Raw genomic sequence first — 16,165 nt, 5'->3', positions numbered from 1 at the left:
AGTATAGGTTTCCAGAAAAAAACAAAAAATAGTATAGTTGCCTAGGTGGATGCAGCATCAATCCCCTGCCACCTCTACAATGAGAACTGAGTGATCAAACAACCCTGATAGCTCAGTTCTCCCTTCCTGTCAGTCAGCGGCTTCCTGCTCTTCACCTCTAGCACTCACTGGATCACTGATCTGTGCAGTGTGCGGGAGGGGCTGACTCTGTCTCCCAGTGGCTCACTGAGGTAAAGAAGAGATTTGGGGTCTTTGACCCCAGATCTCTTCATAAAGGGTACCTGTCATCTTTATTTCTATTACAAGGAATGTTTACATTCCTTGTAATAGGAATAAAAGTAATAAAAAAGAAAAGTTAAAGGGACAGTGTAAAGATAAAAAATAAGAAGAAAAAAGTAAAACGCCCCCCAGCCCTCCATTCTTGTGCACAGAAGCGACTGCATCTGTAAGTCGTGCACACGTATGTAAACAGTGTTCGGGCCATACATGAGGTATTGCAGCAAACTTGGAGTGAGAGCAAGAGCAAAAATTTGTGCACCAGACCTCCTGTGATCTCTAAACCGGTAACCTGTGAAGGAGGCTAAAAAGTTGCCCATGGAGATTTTTTAATACCATAGTTTGTCGCCATTGCAAGAGCATGCACAATTTTAAAGTGTGACATGTTGGGTATCTATTTACTTGGCTTAACGTCATTTTTCATATGCAAAAAAGTAGGTGTATATATTTTTTTTTTTTTTTTTATTAAAATGTATTTTCTCTGAAAAAATTGCATTTGAAAAAGCGCTGTTCAAATATCGTGTGACATTGTGCAATGATCACCATTTTACTCCCTAGGGTCTCTGTGTGTGTATATATATATATAAAAAATCTCTATCTTGGTCTTCAAGTGGTTAGAAAGCGGACTCCAGATTTTATCTTGCATACATACGCCAGAGTCACAAAACTTGATTAGAAAACAGTGAAACAAATAGGCTAATAAGCAGCATCTTAATAAAAACAGAACAAGAAGGCAAAAGTGTGCTTTACCCTAAGTTCCACTCATTTCTGTGTTAATTAAAAGTCAGCAGTTACAAAAAGCGTAGCTGCTAATTTTTAATAAACACACACTCGCCTGTCACACAGTCCAGCGATGCGGCCGCCCGAAGCCTCGCTTCTGTTCCTCTCTTCTGCGCGGTGCCAGCATTGCAAGTGTGGGCACCCGGCTGTGACAGCCTGCAGTTTCAAAGCCGGGTGCACACTGCGCTTGCGTGAGCCGTGCAGCCTCCCCATTGTGACGTGTCCCAGGAGATTGCAAAGAGGGAGGGGGTGACGGCTAGAGCAGAAGTAGGAGCAGGTACCTATCCCCCCCCCCCCTTAAAAAAAAAAAAATGACATGACAAATTTGAGGGAGGGGAGTACTAAGTAGAACATCCCCTTCTGGGTGGAGCTTCGCTTTAAGGTAAACATTCCCATAGCATTTCTTCCTGCTTACCGTGGCATTGTGAACTGGGCTTACTGAGGCCATTAGCTCCTGCTGCTGTCAGTCGGGTGTGAGTGGGGGGCAGGGCAGAGCAACACTGTGTGTCTATGAATGCACACAAACTGGCCCAGCAGCACGCCTGCATGAGTGCCCCCAAAGCACACAGCTTGCAATGGGGACACTCGGAAAAGAGGGGGGGCAGCGGGAGGCCCCCGCAGAAGAGGTATTTTTTATCACTTTTATTGCTGTCACAAGGATTGTGAACATCCCTTGTGACAGTAATAGCAGTGACAAGTGCTCTTTATAGAGGGACCTGGGGGTCTAAATGACCCCCAAATCCCTCCTCTGCACCTTAAAGCATTCAAAACGCCAAGTTTGGCTGTTTGAATGCTGTCTTTTTTTTTTTTAATCTGGCACCTTTAAGGCTCCAGTACCCCGGAAGCGATATCATGACATCGCTTCCAAGTTTTTACATCAGAGACCCGATCAGAGCCGAATTCAGATTTTTTTGGGGGTTTTCAACCAGCCAGCGGACATGCCGGCTAGTCGCTAAACGGGAAACCCGGGCAAGCTGTAGAAGGCGGGGGGGGGGGCACCCCCTTCCGCTCCTTGTAATGACAGCTGAGCTTCTGCTGAACCGCAGCGGTTATTACAAGAAAGCTGACCATCGGCTCTTAACGGTACCGGGAGTGATGCCTCTAGCTGCAGGCATCACCCCTGTACAACCCCCTAAAGCATTCCGTCGGCGCGCATAGGGGTTAATTTGACTATCCACATAGATATTGTGTGGATTGATGGTTTTGTAGTTATGCATGCGCATTTATGATCGATCTAGGATTGTTAACCTGTACATATTATCATTTATGCCTTTCGACTGGTTAGTCCACCAAGGATTATGTAACCATAAATACTGTGAATTCCAAGATGTATACCATTTCAGACCTTTAGGGGGTTAGTGGTTTTATACTTTAGTATAGAAGTTACACCTATTAGAACAGGGCTTGACAAATTTGCTTGGAATCTAGGAGCCACAACAAAGCTTTATTTTTAATGACAAAAAAAAATTACCGGTCTTAAATTTACACATAAAGACGACTAGAACCAAACATCATAGGCATTTACCTTGTGTAGATAATGAATATATTCTGATGTGACACACCAGGTGTTTAATGCAATGTAAAAATTTTTTCACTTGGCTTTTTGTGGCCTTTAATATGCCTTGTACTTTTGCGTGTGATGGGCAGCGGCTCACTAGGGTAAGACAGTGCAGCAAGGTGGGGGTGATAGGAGATCCAATGACGAAGGGTAAAATATGCCACTGTAGGCCCCTTTAACACAGCCACCTCCGCTCAGCAGATCTCTCTGCTGAGCAGGCGGATCCTCTCCACTCTATGCAGACACAGCCCATTCTCCTCTATGGGGCAATCGCATGGAAACGGACCTTCTGACTGTTTCCATCCGATGCCATCCAATCCGATTCACTGGATGGATGGAAAATAGAACCATCCTCCGTCTGTTTTTAGCGAACAGGATCGGATGGTGGCGGGTTGCCACTCCATAGAGGAGACTGAAGGGTCTGATCAGGTCCACCTGAAAAACTGACAGGCGGGCCTCTGATCAGACAGCCTGTGTGAAAGAGGCCTTCGGCTGTGTGACTGTGGCATGGCAGGGCAGGGAGATGATGAAAAATAATGAATCCCTTTTTTTTTTTTTTTTTTTTTAAATAATGTAAAAAAAAAAAAAAAACACACTCCCTTTCCACTTGCCTTTTAAGCAAAGGACGCCAGATGAAGCCTGCAAAAACTTGCATCTCTTCTCGTCTTGGGAAGGAGATGGGCGGGCATTGAGAACAGGCAGGGGAAACAGTCTTGTTAGTGACTGCTTGTCATATTCCCGGCCACCACAAGAGGGCGCCAGTTCCCCATTGGAAGCGTCTCACTCAAGAAGGCCAAAAGGCTGCGACCTCAATTATCGGACGGTGCGGTAGTCCGCGTATTCGCGGAGAGGGGGGTGCAAACAGACAGAACACCTCCTGCAGTGCACCCCAGGAGCCAGGTCGCTAATTCTAGTCCCCAATGCGACCTGGCGCCTGGGGTTTGTCGAGCCCTGTATTAGAATAATGGTTATGTGCATAGTGAGAATATTATATTGGAAGTTGTACTCAAGATTTTCCTTAGTTGTCTTCCGGGGCATGGCATAAAAGAATGCGAGTCAGACAGGAACGTTGGTAAAGGTACACAGTTGTGGCCTGGATTATCAACAGGCAAGGTGTATCTGGGGGAGAGATGCTATGCTGGCTTGCGTGTGTCAGTTCAGAGGCCAGAAAGACCTCAATCCCGGTATTGCCTTGCCCTCATTGAACATGTTCCAGTAGGACCCCGGTTTTGTATATTGATCCCGCTTGTTCTGGACGGAAAGTACTAAATCCTCTAATGCGTTAATGCCCTCAACCGTGATAAGCCAAAATGAAATGGAAGGGGGGTTTGGATGCTTTCAACGTAAAGCAAAACCTGCTTTGGCAGCATTAGGTAAGTGATGAAGGACCAATGAAGACCAGGAAATCTGTGAAATGCTGAGTGAGTCTTTGCAACGCTTTCATGTAGTGGCCTAATTTCAGGCAAGTCCAAAAAATATGTAATGGCATCCCTCGTTCCTCCCAGAATCTTCAGCAACCATCCGAGGTCTCAGGAAAGTAACAATGCAGGACTGACCGGGTACAATCCCAGCGGGTGAGCAACTTGTAATTAGTCTCCTGGCCATGAGTACATATGGAGGACTTCAGGGCAAAGTGAATGATGTTTTGACATTGGTCCAGTGTGAAGGTCTTAAGGTCCAGTTTGTATTTACTAAGACCAGGCAGTATAAAGTCTTTCGGGGGGGGGGGTGAGATCAGTAGCGTGTACATCTTGGACAGGGTAAGAGGGGGAGGGTACCACTGTTCGGACAATAACATTTTGAACATAGTCAACAAGCGAAAGGCCCTTAGGTACAAAGAAAATGATGGAGCTGCAGTGCCTTCCTAAAATAAAATGCATAACGTCCGGTCAGGTGGAACAGTGACTAGATCAAGGGCCAAACATCAGAAACAAGAAAATGTGAATCTTGGAACCAACCACTCTCAAGAAGCCTGCGAAATGAGCCCTCAACCAAGCCCGGGGGAAAACTTGTGCACTCTGTCTATAGCACATTAGATGCCAATGAGTACATAGTCGATAAGGAAAGGGGCTGTCGATCCAAAAGCACTGACTGTCTAAACATAGAAAAATATTGTGGTAGTCCTTAATGTAGCACAAAATAACTATAATCAATAAGCCAAAAAATTGCTAGACTGCTGTAAGGTAAACCTCACCTCAATCAACAGAAGCCTATGTATAGACTGGCACCATAAATACACTATACAAACACTTTGCCTGTGAAATAGCCATATTTTGTGCCAAAGGACATGCAACAGCCATACTACAAGTGCCGGCTTGACGTCGACCAGGCGTACCAGACCGCACATGCCCCAGAGTGAGCCAGCGAACAGGATGCCAGTGGCTCGTCCCATGCATGCGCACCACGCCAGCCCAACTGCGCCAACAAAGACTGTAACCAGGCCATCCCCTACTCCTTCCAAATGATTTAGTAAGACCACACCTCAACCATCACAGCTCTACTACCTTGGGCAGTTGGAGGAAGTAGATGTACTCCCAAACGCCCAGTTGGAAATCCATGGCCACAAGCCCCTGAGGTGTAGAGAAGTGGGCCTGGAGATGCCATCCTGTGACAAGGAGCAGCACTGTGATAGCACATTCAAGTGGGATATAACCGCACAGTAAAATCAGCCATAGGGTAGGAAATGTAAGTGATACCACCGAACAGCCTCCCTATCTTTTTTCTTGTCTAAGGACAGATCGTACAATAATACTCCAAAGCAAACGGCAAAAAAGATAAACCATAATCCAATAATGATGCCAATCATGGGAGAAAGCAATGTACATGATATAGAAATTTGCCCATCATTACCAGGTAATGAGTATAGCCACACATCTAGCAGGTAAGTTGGTTATGAGAGAGGCAAATGGCTTGCAGCTTAATGCCTCAATTCAGGCCTGTGGGATCAGTAGCCCTTAGGCCGTAGATCCACTTTGCCTCTCTGCAGATGATGCGCTTATTAAAGTCCCTGACTTGCGAAGTTTGACCACGTTTCAGCTCTTATGCTTGGAACTATCTCCTCTACACCAAGCTGTCTCTCAGACTTATCGCTTGCTGATATCCCCGCCTCTTGATTATAGGCCACCCTATGACTCTAGGTGGGAACCAGACCTATGAATAACCTTTACGGACAAATGAGTAGAAATGGTTCTCCTGTTTTCTGGGAGCTGCAGAGGACCCGGGACTGGGATCAGCACAGGAAATGCTGCTGAGAGTCTGGGCATGGTCCTGGCCCGGAAATGGAGAGGGCAAAAGCACCGCACCGGGCAGCCAAAGTCATGATCGGACATGGGATGACAGATAGTCACAGTGTAGGAATTGGGATGGCGCAGAACTCGGTCGTCACTGGTTGCTAGCAACCAGTGTAGCTCACACTAAAGCGCCCGGTGGAGGAACAAAGCGGAGATACCCGCCTGACAGGGAAGTGTTGGGCTCAGCTATTAGCGGCTGCTCGCTCGCCCGCCCAGTTTACTTCATCTGCATTGCGACCATTAATTTTCAGCATCTTTGATCCGTTTTCGGCCGAAATGGGATAGGCCCATTTTCGGCCGAAAATGTCACCACTGGAAAAAGGTCTACGGTATAAATTCCTCAAAAATTCAGTTGGCACAAATTTGTTTACTCTGAGGATTACAAAAAGCTACTGACTTAAGCTCCTTTTGATCCAAGAGCCGGAGGGTGAATATTTGAGCCCAGCGGAGACGGCGATCTTTCCCCTCTTTCCCCATCTGTCTATCCTTTTTCCTCTCTTCTCTTCTTTTCTTTTCCACGACAATAGTGTCCTCTTTTCGGTCTGCAAATGCCTATTGGTATGCGCAAGTCGGCTGTCACGTACGTAGCCACCGTTACCCACATGAGTGGGGGCTCATTGCCTCTTTAAACTGGCCAGGAGATGCCGGTGGAGGTCATGGCCCTGCCAACAGGTTTATAAGTTGGTTGTTCCTTCTGGCATTGTTTACCACATGGCGCTGTCTTGTATTAGTTACCTTTTTGTATTGTAGAATGTTTTGTTTATGAACAGACTGGTGGTATGTTTTTTGGTTAAAAACTATCAACCTACATTAGTTTATCTCCTATTTTTATACCACAGATGACAATTACCTTGACGCCATGTTTTACTACTTTTTCTTTATACTTTGCATACCTTTTTTATGTTTTCAATGTTTTTATTGATTTTTCAAAATGGTAGACAAGTGTACAGAACATTGTATAGCTGTCAATGCATTGTATGTCTTTTCGAACATCTTCCACAGTGCTCACTGAAACGCAACAAAGTTTTAGGTCTTTCATTGGTGAATCTGTTTGAGGCAATCATTAACAGTGTTTGCTCAACCAGGACGTGTCGCTCACTACCCCTGGCACCCCACTTTGCATATCTTTTTTAAATAAAGAGTTGAAAAAATAAAAAAATTTCCTCGACTCGCGGATCCTCATAAATCCTATCCAGGGCGGCAAAGGCAATCATTGAAGTATTATGTTTCAGTGCCACATGCCTTCCAATTGGTGTATACAGAAATGTTTTTTCTAATCTAATGTGATGTATTCTACATCAAAAATGTTGCATGGTTTTTCCAACATAGAAGGAATTTGCGCACGCACGCGCGCGCGCGCACACACACACAGATAGATATCTCTATCTGATTATAGGGAACCCCCTAGTGTGGTTGGGACTTTAAAGGTAACAATATAGAAAGAAAGTAGATTGGACTGAAGATATTATATAGATAAAATCAATTATTTTATTTGCCAAGATTCTCAAAGTTAGTAAACATTGCTAGATACCAATAAACATGGTTGAAAATACATATAGCCTGGTTGCATCCAGGCTTCACAGAAAACTTTATGAAACATGTACATGGATAAAACTACTTGTTGGAGTGGTGTGTAATCCAACGCGTTTCGAAAAATACATAAATTTGTAGCATAGAAATCTTCATCAGGGATTTTTACTCCACTCCTGAAAAGTACAACACCGAATAAGTTTTCATCCTACATTTCCAAAAAACATCATGTGTTTGCGACAGCCCTTCCCCTATAAAGGTGGTCTGATAATCGCTCCTCCCCGTTTTCCCCGAAGTCCCATAGGGTACCTGGTATCCAATCAACAGACTTGGTTCCTCATAGAATATGCACTTCCTTCGCACAAAACAGAAACAAGAGCCACGTAAAAGTGTTTCTACGATTTTCCACCTAGGACAATTGTATCCATAAGTAATATTCCAATAATATAATTGGAAGAAAAGGGAGAAAGGAGGGGGAGAAGAGGGGATCAAAGGGAGTGAAAAAGGGGTGAGTAGAAAAATACTCACCTATATAATGAATTATTAGCAGCAGTAGAACATAAGGTAGAGATGTATATGGACCAACCCTCCAGCTGAGCCACAAAGAGGAAATATCTTAATCCTTAGTTGAATTTTCTATAAGAGGATAAGCAGGAAGGACTAATCTTGAAACAAAATGTGTTCCAAAAATTGCTGGAGCTATGGCTCCATTATTCGTAATTATGTACCGTATATATATTATGTCATACTGCTTACCTTGATAGGCAAAATGGAATAGGGATTAAGTGGGTATATTTCTCTCAGTTCCGGTCAAACATAAGCCAGATAAAATATGGGAAGTGTCCCTGTATATTCCGTTGCCCAGGTCTTACGTTTTTGTACCTTAGTGCCCCTATGGAGAAACAGTGGGATATTGTAGGAGAAAGCCCGTACAACACTCCAGAGTTCCAAGCCCCAGACAAATTATGGCAGAAGAGGTACAAAAGGACAATGTACTTACAAAAGACATGTTGATCCGCAGTAATTCTAGGACCCACCTTATGTACCTCATTTGATTCTCAAAGTGGCTGCGGACCAACTGATCCTTAATGGTCTTAGATCTCTTATGTGATCTCTGGAAAGTTCTTTACGTATTTTTCTACAATAGGGTCATTAGTTAGAAGATGCCAATTCTTTTGTATAGCACCCCTAATCAGCAAATTAAAGCTAGAAAACTTGGTATGATTCTGACAGTATCCATCTGGTTTTTTTTTTTTTTTTTTTTTTTTTCTTTCATTGTACTAAACGCATCTTGTCTGTCCTTAGCCTTATTATAGGCCTTCTTGAGAGCCTGTCCCTTTAATGCGGAACTTAGCTCTCTCCTCTCAACATTGACTATTTTTAATCCATATGCTGCTAGTATTTGTTAATAGATAGGAAAGTATATCTACTTGTTTTAAACTTTTTTTTTTTTTTTTTTTTTTTTTAATACATTTCTTCTGTTACTTTCTGGTTTCCTGGCCTAGGCAAATGTCATACATCCCAGAAGTCTTCAGCAGGGGAGGGAGGGTTCTGAGCTCAGCCAATGTCCAAGCTAAGAGCAGAGGGATAACGGGATATAAATGCTACATGAATCCTCTGCCCTTTCTCAAGATGGTCACTACCAGAAATACCAGGGCGTGTTTTTCAAAATGCTCAGCAAAATAAAGCATGGAGATATGGATGAATTGGGGGGGGGGGGGGGGGATTTGCTTTGAATATCAAGAATGAATTAAATTGCATTTTTGGTTTGTGGTGCTTAGATGCAGTGCAGTTCCACTTTAACTTTAGAGACTCATTTTCAAAAAACTCATTTGTGCAGCAACTGCGTTTTTAGACCTAAATATTGAGTATGGAATACTCCAAACTGATGATTGGGGGTGGGCACTCTATGCAAGGAGAATTGAGTTTGAATAGTGGAATGGGGGCTTGATGCCCATTATCCCAAGTATGCAGTTTCTATTGCCAGGCAAGAAGGTGTGTGTCTCTTGTAAAAGCAATCTGAGCAGCTAACTTGCTGCTGGATCGCTTTTACAAGCAGTGGGAGGGAACTTTTTCGTCTTGGTGTGATCAAATGCTTTTAAGAGTAGAGGAGGAATCTGGGGTCTTATTGGCTCCAGATCTTGCCATAAAGAGTACCTTGCACAAATAGGCTGCCCATGCCTGTACAAGTGTGAATTGGTGTTGAAAGGTTAAAATTAAAACACAAGAAATTAGAATTATTTTACTTGTGTATTCAAGGTCAGGTGTTCTTTATATGCAAAAATAATTTTAATTTTAAATGGTTTACAATAAATTATATTTGTATTCTTTCCTTTTTTTGTTTTAGATTTTGGGTCATTTTTTGACTTGGAACAAGATCTTCCTGATGAACTTATTAGCTCAAACGAGTTTGCTCTGAGCAATGGTGGAGATGTTAATCAAAGTCATATGAGCCCAGGGATTGTACCTGATGCAGCTGCTAAGCATAAGCAACTCTCTGAACTTTTACGGGGCGGAAGTACTGCAAACATGGTTATGGGTCTTGGACAGCAAGTGTCCCAGTCTAGCTCTGGTATGGGGTTTCTGAACAGTATGGTTAAAAGTCCAGTGAATCAGCCAGGAATGTCATCACCAGCTATCAACATTGGAGGTAATGGAGCCAATTCAGTTGGTCCTTCTCAGACGTTAAATTCCTCAACAGCTGGAATGATGCTCTCTATGAACAACCCGATAGCTCAGCCTAGAATCGGCATGAATTCAGGGATAATTACAGGTGGAAATGGTCAAAACATGACACAAGGACAAATAATGAATGGATCTCTTGGCATTGGAAGGCATCAGTCTGGTGTGCCATACCATAATCAAGGAATGGGAAACTTTAGTAACCTTTTAGGAGAGACACTGCAACAAAGTGGACCACAGATGGGGGGCCAACCAGGAGCAAGAAGTCCTCAGGCAACAGCCATAAACAAGGTTAGTAGCATAGGTTTAAGTCTGTAATGATTTTCTGACTTATTGTATTTTAATTGCTTTTTGGTGCTATGCTACAATAACAAAATTGTAGAATGTTCTTTGCTTGTTTCCAGGAATTTTGATCTGCTTTTTTGCCAAATCAAAAATTGTGCAGCCCATGGTAATGCTAAATCTTTTTCCTAGTTGAACTTGAAATCTTAAAATGGTTCTAAAGTCAAAAGGTTTTTTTCTAATGCATTTTTTGCATTAAAATAAACACCCCGCTAATTGTTCTACCTACCCCTTTCCCTAAACACACACCTGACTCCTGTCAAACGCTCCCCCACCTGCAATCACTTTACCTACTTGACCTCTGGAACATTTTTTCCCCCCTTTATGACCAGGCCATTTTTTACTATTCAGCACTGTGCTACTCTAACTGGCTATTGCGTGGTCATGCAACAAAATTTAAATTATATTTTTATCACAGACAGAGCTTTCGCTTGGTGGTATTGGATCACCACTGGGTTTATTTTTTACTATATAAACAAAAAAAACTCCATTTAGAACCCCTGATATTTTTTGTTCTAAAACATCCAAAAAATAATTTCTTCATAAATGTATTCTACTACATGTCTTTGGTGGGGAAAAAGAAACTCAAGTGTACATTCATTGATTTGTGTGAAAGTTATAGTTTCTACAAACTATGGTATATGAATTTTGAAAATTGATCAATCCTGATGTACTGATTGTCTTTTTTTTTTTTTTTTTTTTTTTTTGAGGCCCTTAAAATGCTAAGACAGTACAAACACCCCCCAAATAACCCCCTTTTGGAAAGTAGACAGTGAGTTATTAGGTATGAGACATGAATTTTTGAAGCTGTGATTTTTTTGTGATTACTATTGGGGATCAACAGATTATCAGGGGCCGATATTCACTTTTTTATTTTTTTAAAGTATCGGTCATAGACTTGCCAATATTGCTTCAAGTGGTTGTACCAGAGTGATGCCTGCAGCTACAAGCATCACTCCGGTACTCACGGTCGGCTTTCTTGTAATAACAACCAGTGCAGCCAATCAGCCGATCGGCTATTATTACAAGCAGCGGGAAGGGATGTCCCAGCCCCCCCGCTGCTCCGCCTTGGTCTCCTGTCCCACCTGAATCTGCTCTGATCGGGTCTCCAATGTAGTAACCTGGAAGCGATGTCATGACATCACTTCCGATTACTGGAGTCTTAAAGGTGTTTTGAATGCTTTTAAGTCTTATAGATCCCAGAACCCCTCCAAAAACAGTACCTATTACTGTCACAAGAGATGTTTACATTCCTTGTGACAGCAATAAAAGTGATCAAAAAAAATTAAATAAGGACAGCGTTAAAATCCCTTAAATGTACAGAATATCGGCTATTGGTCTGAAGGGTGGCCGGGAAGTCGGTATCCCTGTAAACCAAGCTTTAGTTTAAGGGTCTGCATTTTAAGGGTCTGCATTTTATGTACAACTCTTATTTCAAGTTTTTTTTATTTTTTCTATGCATGTATACGTGTGTGTGTGTGTGTAATATAAATATAAAAATATATATACATACACACATACCCCTTGAAATTTTCCACATATTGTCATGTTATAACCAAAAACGTAAATGTATTTTATGTGACAGCCCAACACAAGGTGGCACATAATTGTGAAAGGAAAGTAAAAATGATAAATGGTTTTCAAAATTCTTTAAGAAATATGTGAAAAGTGTGGCACGCATTTGTATTCAGCCTCCCTGAGTCAATACTTTGTAGAACCACCTTTCTCTACAATTACAGCTGCAAGTCTTTTTTTGGGTATGTCTCAGTGCTCTGTGAGATGTTCAAAGCTTGGGATATTTTTTTTTTTTTTTTTATAACCTAACCCTGCATTAAATTTAGCCACAACTTTTGTCCGACCTGTCTGGTCTGTTACTTGGCCTTCATGATGCTGTTTGTTCACTAAGGTTCTCTAACAGATCTGAGGGCTTCACAGAACAGCTGTATTTATACTGAGATTAAATTACACGCAGGAAGACTCTATTTACTAATTGAGTGACTTCTGAAGGCAATTGGTTCCACTAGAATTTAGTTAAAGGTATCCTAGTAAAGGGGGCTGAATACAAATGCACACCACACTTTTCAGGTATTTAGTTGTATAAAATGTTGAAAACCATTTATCACTTTCCTTCCACTTCACAATTATGTGCCACTTTGTGTTGGTCTATCACATAAAATCCCAATAAAATACATTTACGTTTTTGGCTGTAAGTTGACAAAATGTGGAAAATTCAAAGGGTTTAAATACTTTTTCAAGGCACTGTGTATGTATGTATGTATGTAAGTACTGTATATATACATCAATAGAGCGTGTATTCTAGTGTGATCATGCTCTAACCATTGTGGAATACCCCTTTGTGCATGAATAATCCTATAAAGCCTAGATTTTTCTATTTGCAAAAATATTTCTAGAGACTGCTAGAAAAATATCCCCAATTTTTTTTTTTTTTTTTTTTTTTGGCTGCCATTTTTGGAGTCTTAATGGATTTTTTTCCACTCTTGGCTTTGAAATTAAAAATTTAATTTTTATTCTGATTGGATTTATTTATGCTTTTCCATAATTTCTTTCTTTGGGACTTCATTTTTTTCAATTTAATTGTTTTTCTCTTTCTAGCTTGGAATGATGAACAATTCAAATCCATATGGGGCATCGTATGGACAAAATTCATGTCCACAGGAGGGAACTGCAGGGATTAGTTTGCAAATGCAGAACAAAGCTGCTCTAAGGAATGTTTCAGAGTTTTCACTGGAAAAGAAACCTGGAACTAGCTTGACAAACATGGTGAGTATAACCAAGCTGGTAGATTCAACTTTTATAGTAGGGTAATAAGGGGATTGCTTTTGCTGACCTCTAAAAAATACTAGTTTACTTGCTTTTTATACTGAATGATGGATTTAGGACTCAGACACTCACCCGGAGGAGAAAAGAGGGTATTGATATTATTTACATATTATTCATATTTGGTGCAGACAGTTATTACTTTATAGCTTAATCAGTTTTTTTTTTTTTTTGGTCACAATGCTAGGTTCATTTAAGCATTACTAATGTAAAAGATATGTTTTGAAAATGACATGGTGATGCACTTTTTTTCGTATTTGTTATGGATATCTCTTATGCAAATGTTTTAATGTGGGGGTCAGTTACATAGCTGAAAAGTCCAAGGTGAATTGATAAAAGTTAAATACACCCCAAATCATGTACAGATGGAAAATGCAGGCAACAACAAAAGAATAAAAAAAATCCTTGTTATATGTATATAAAATAACCATAAGCTTGTATAATGTAAAAGGATAGGGGTATGGGGTTAAAATCTTTCATTTTAAGTATGTAAAAATATTTAAATGTATGTAATGTATCATGAAATGCATATTGTGGGGGTTCTTCCTCTCCCCCCCCCCCCCCCCCCCCCCCGGCTGCTGTCACTTTTCATATTTGTACAGATGTTTGGGGCTCTACCCGCAAAACTGTGTTATTCATACACATGGGAATGAGTTCTGTGAATGAATAAACTACAAGTTCAGTTTTCCAGCACGGCAGACAGACCTGTTGTTCTCGATGGAAAATGGTACAAGCAGTTACCTCTTTTACTGGTCCCCCTCTAATTTTACTCTGCCGTTTTTTATCCTCTTTGCTTTTTTTTTTTTTTTTCCTTTTTCACTATCATAATTTTTTCTTATGTTGATGTCCCCTTTTAATCATAATTTAAAAGAGATGTATGTTTATTTTTTTAGATTTATACTTGCCTAGGTGGATGCAGCATTGGTCCGATGCTGCATCTGTCCCCCGGTGCCTCCAGTTAGAACCGATCGATTGAACACCGTCGATCACTCGGTTCTGAAAGCTCCATGAGGAGAGAGCTGCTGTTAGCAGCTCTCTGCTTTGCCCCCTCCTCGCTCACTGGAGCGCTCAGCTGTGGAGGGGGCGGAACAGCTGATTCAGTGGCTCGCTTGAGAGACTGAGCCGGGTGTCAGTCCAGGCACCTGGTCGATCCTGACTTTTACTGTCGTGATGACCCAGTGCCTGGACTGACTTCTGTGACGTCGGCAGAGAGCGGACTTCAGCCTGCTCTCTGTTGAAAATGGTTTACAGGAGTGCAAAACGAACTGCACTCCTGTGAGATCCATAGGGAGATGTACAGCCAAACGAGCTTTAGCTGTACATCTCCTTTTAAAGGATATTAATAGTTTGAAAAGTTCTCTATAAAACCAAGAATTGGGTTTATTGATGTCTAAAATAGTACTTCGCTGGAAATTTCCCCTTGTTTGTTTGTCTCTGGATTCTGCTTCTGCCTCTCTAGGAATGGCAGAAAGGAAGCGTGAAAGTAAATGTATTTTCTGCAGTGGTGCCATCACATCAGTCCCCTTCCTGGCTGCACATTACAGTTTGCTTTACAGCTGAAGAAATGCTGCACAAGGATGCCTCTGATTTATTTATTTTCCCTTTGAGTGCAATGCATTGGTGATATACCTTCTCAGCAGTAATTCCTCTACCAACCGTTCTCTGCTTATCTCCACACATGCTCTCATTACATAAGATAATAACAGAACAAAAGGATAGAAGTTAGCGTACACAAGTCCTAGTAATGAACATCTCTTGTTTATGTTTGGTCTGTTAAATATACTATTTATAGAAGTGTTTTGTTATATCTGTTTGAGTTTAGAGAAGTCCTGTTGATCCTGCCAGAAATCTTGTGAGCTTAGTGTCCTGTGTTCTCTACCTCTGCTGAGTGTTATCGCTGTTATAAAGTTGAGAGGGGGGGGGGTTTTCTTTAGTTCCAACACACTTCTGTCCTAGGTTGATAAAGCCGCTCCCCCATAGATCTGGTAGGCGAACCTTGTCCTTACAGGACAGGAAGTTTATTGCTGGAAAAAAGCCAGAAAAAAAAGCGACTGCAGCCACCCCATCTAACTGGTAAGCTGCAGTATATTACATTTTTGTTCTTGGGTTTAGAAACATTAGAGAAATACAGTATGGTATAACTAGAGTGCTGACATGCCTACTTGTACATATAAACTGCTTTCTAAGAATGATAGCTTGGCTGCAGCCACTGGGAGTGTGTGCAAGACCCCCTACTGTTGGGTCCATATGGAGTAAGGACCTGGCAGTTAAACGCCTGAAAGAGGACAAGATTCAGAGACAGTTGTGTTTATAATGCCACTTACAGGAGGATTTAGGACACTGGTAACCAAAAAAATAGTGACCAGTTTGGTATAACCCCCCCCTCCCCCACACCCCCCTCTTCAAACAGATTTAAAGGTTCTAGTGTTAAGGATCAGGTTCCACCCTTTGCTTTTAAAAGCCAATCCACTAGAGCTGCAAGTACTTCTTGGGCTTTTTGCCATGAAACCTCTTTTCTCTTACGTCCTCCGACAGTCGCCGTCCACTCATACAGTCTTCACCAATGGGGTATTGACTTCCTCTCCTTAGGAGTAGCTAGGCATAAGACTTGTTATAACAAAAGCATTTACATAGACACACCCATGGGGGCTGTCCCACTGGTCCAATACCCCCCCCCCCCTGCAATAGCCATCCCAACTCAGTTTTAGTATCAAGCAGTTAAGTGTATAAGAACCCCAAAAAGAGGGGCTGGGGCGGCGACTGTCGGAGGACTCAGAGAAAGGAATTTTACGGTAAGATTTTACAAAAATTCATTTTTCTCTTGCGTCCTCCGACAGTCGCCACCCACTCATACAGTCTTCACCAATGG

At 41.8% G+C, this 16,165-nt stretch overlaps 1 protein-coding gene across 1 annotated transcript in view; it reads left to right on the top strand.

Annotated features, from left to right (window-relative positions):
- EP300 (EP300 lysine acetyltransferase) overlaps nt 1–16,165 on the top strand; it is a 141,264-nt gene that overhangs the window by 5,706 nt on the left and 119,393 nt on the right. Inside the window, exons 2-3 of the mRNA XM_082266481.1 lie at nt 9,782–10,407; nt 13,072–13,239. Of these exons, the coding sequence (XP_082122607.1) occupies nt 9,782–10,407; nt 13,072–13,239 (794 nt within the window). The remainder of the gene's footprint in view (nt 1–9,781; nt 10,408–13,071; nt 13,240–16,165) is intronic.

Source organism: Pelophylax lessonae (genome assembly GCF_965119305.1).
Source record: "Pelophylax lessonae genome assembly, chromosome: 8".
NCBI classification, from domain to species: domain Eukaryota; kingdom Metazoa; phylum Chordata; class Amphibia; order Anura; family Ranidae; genus Pelophylax; species Pelophylax lessonae.
Note: the sequence above shows the minus strand (reverse complement) of the source record. Positions and strands in the feature narration are given on the sequence as shown.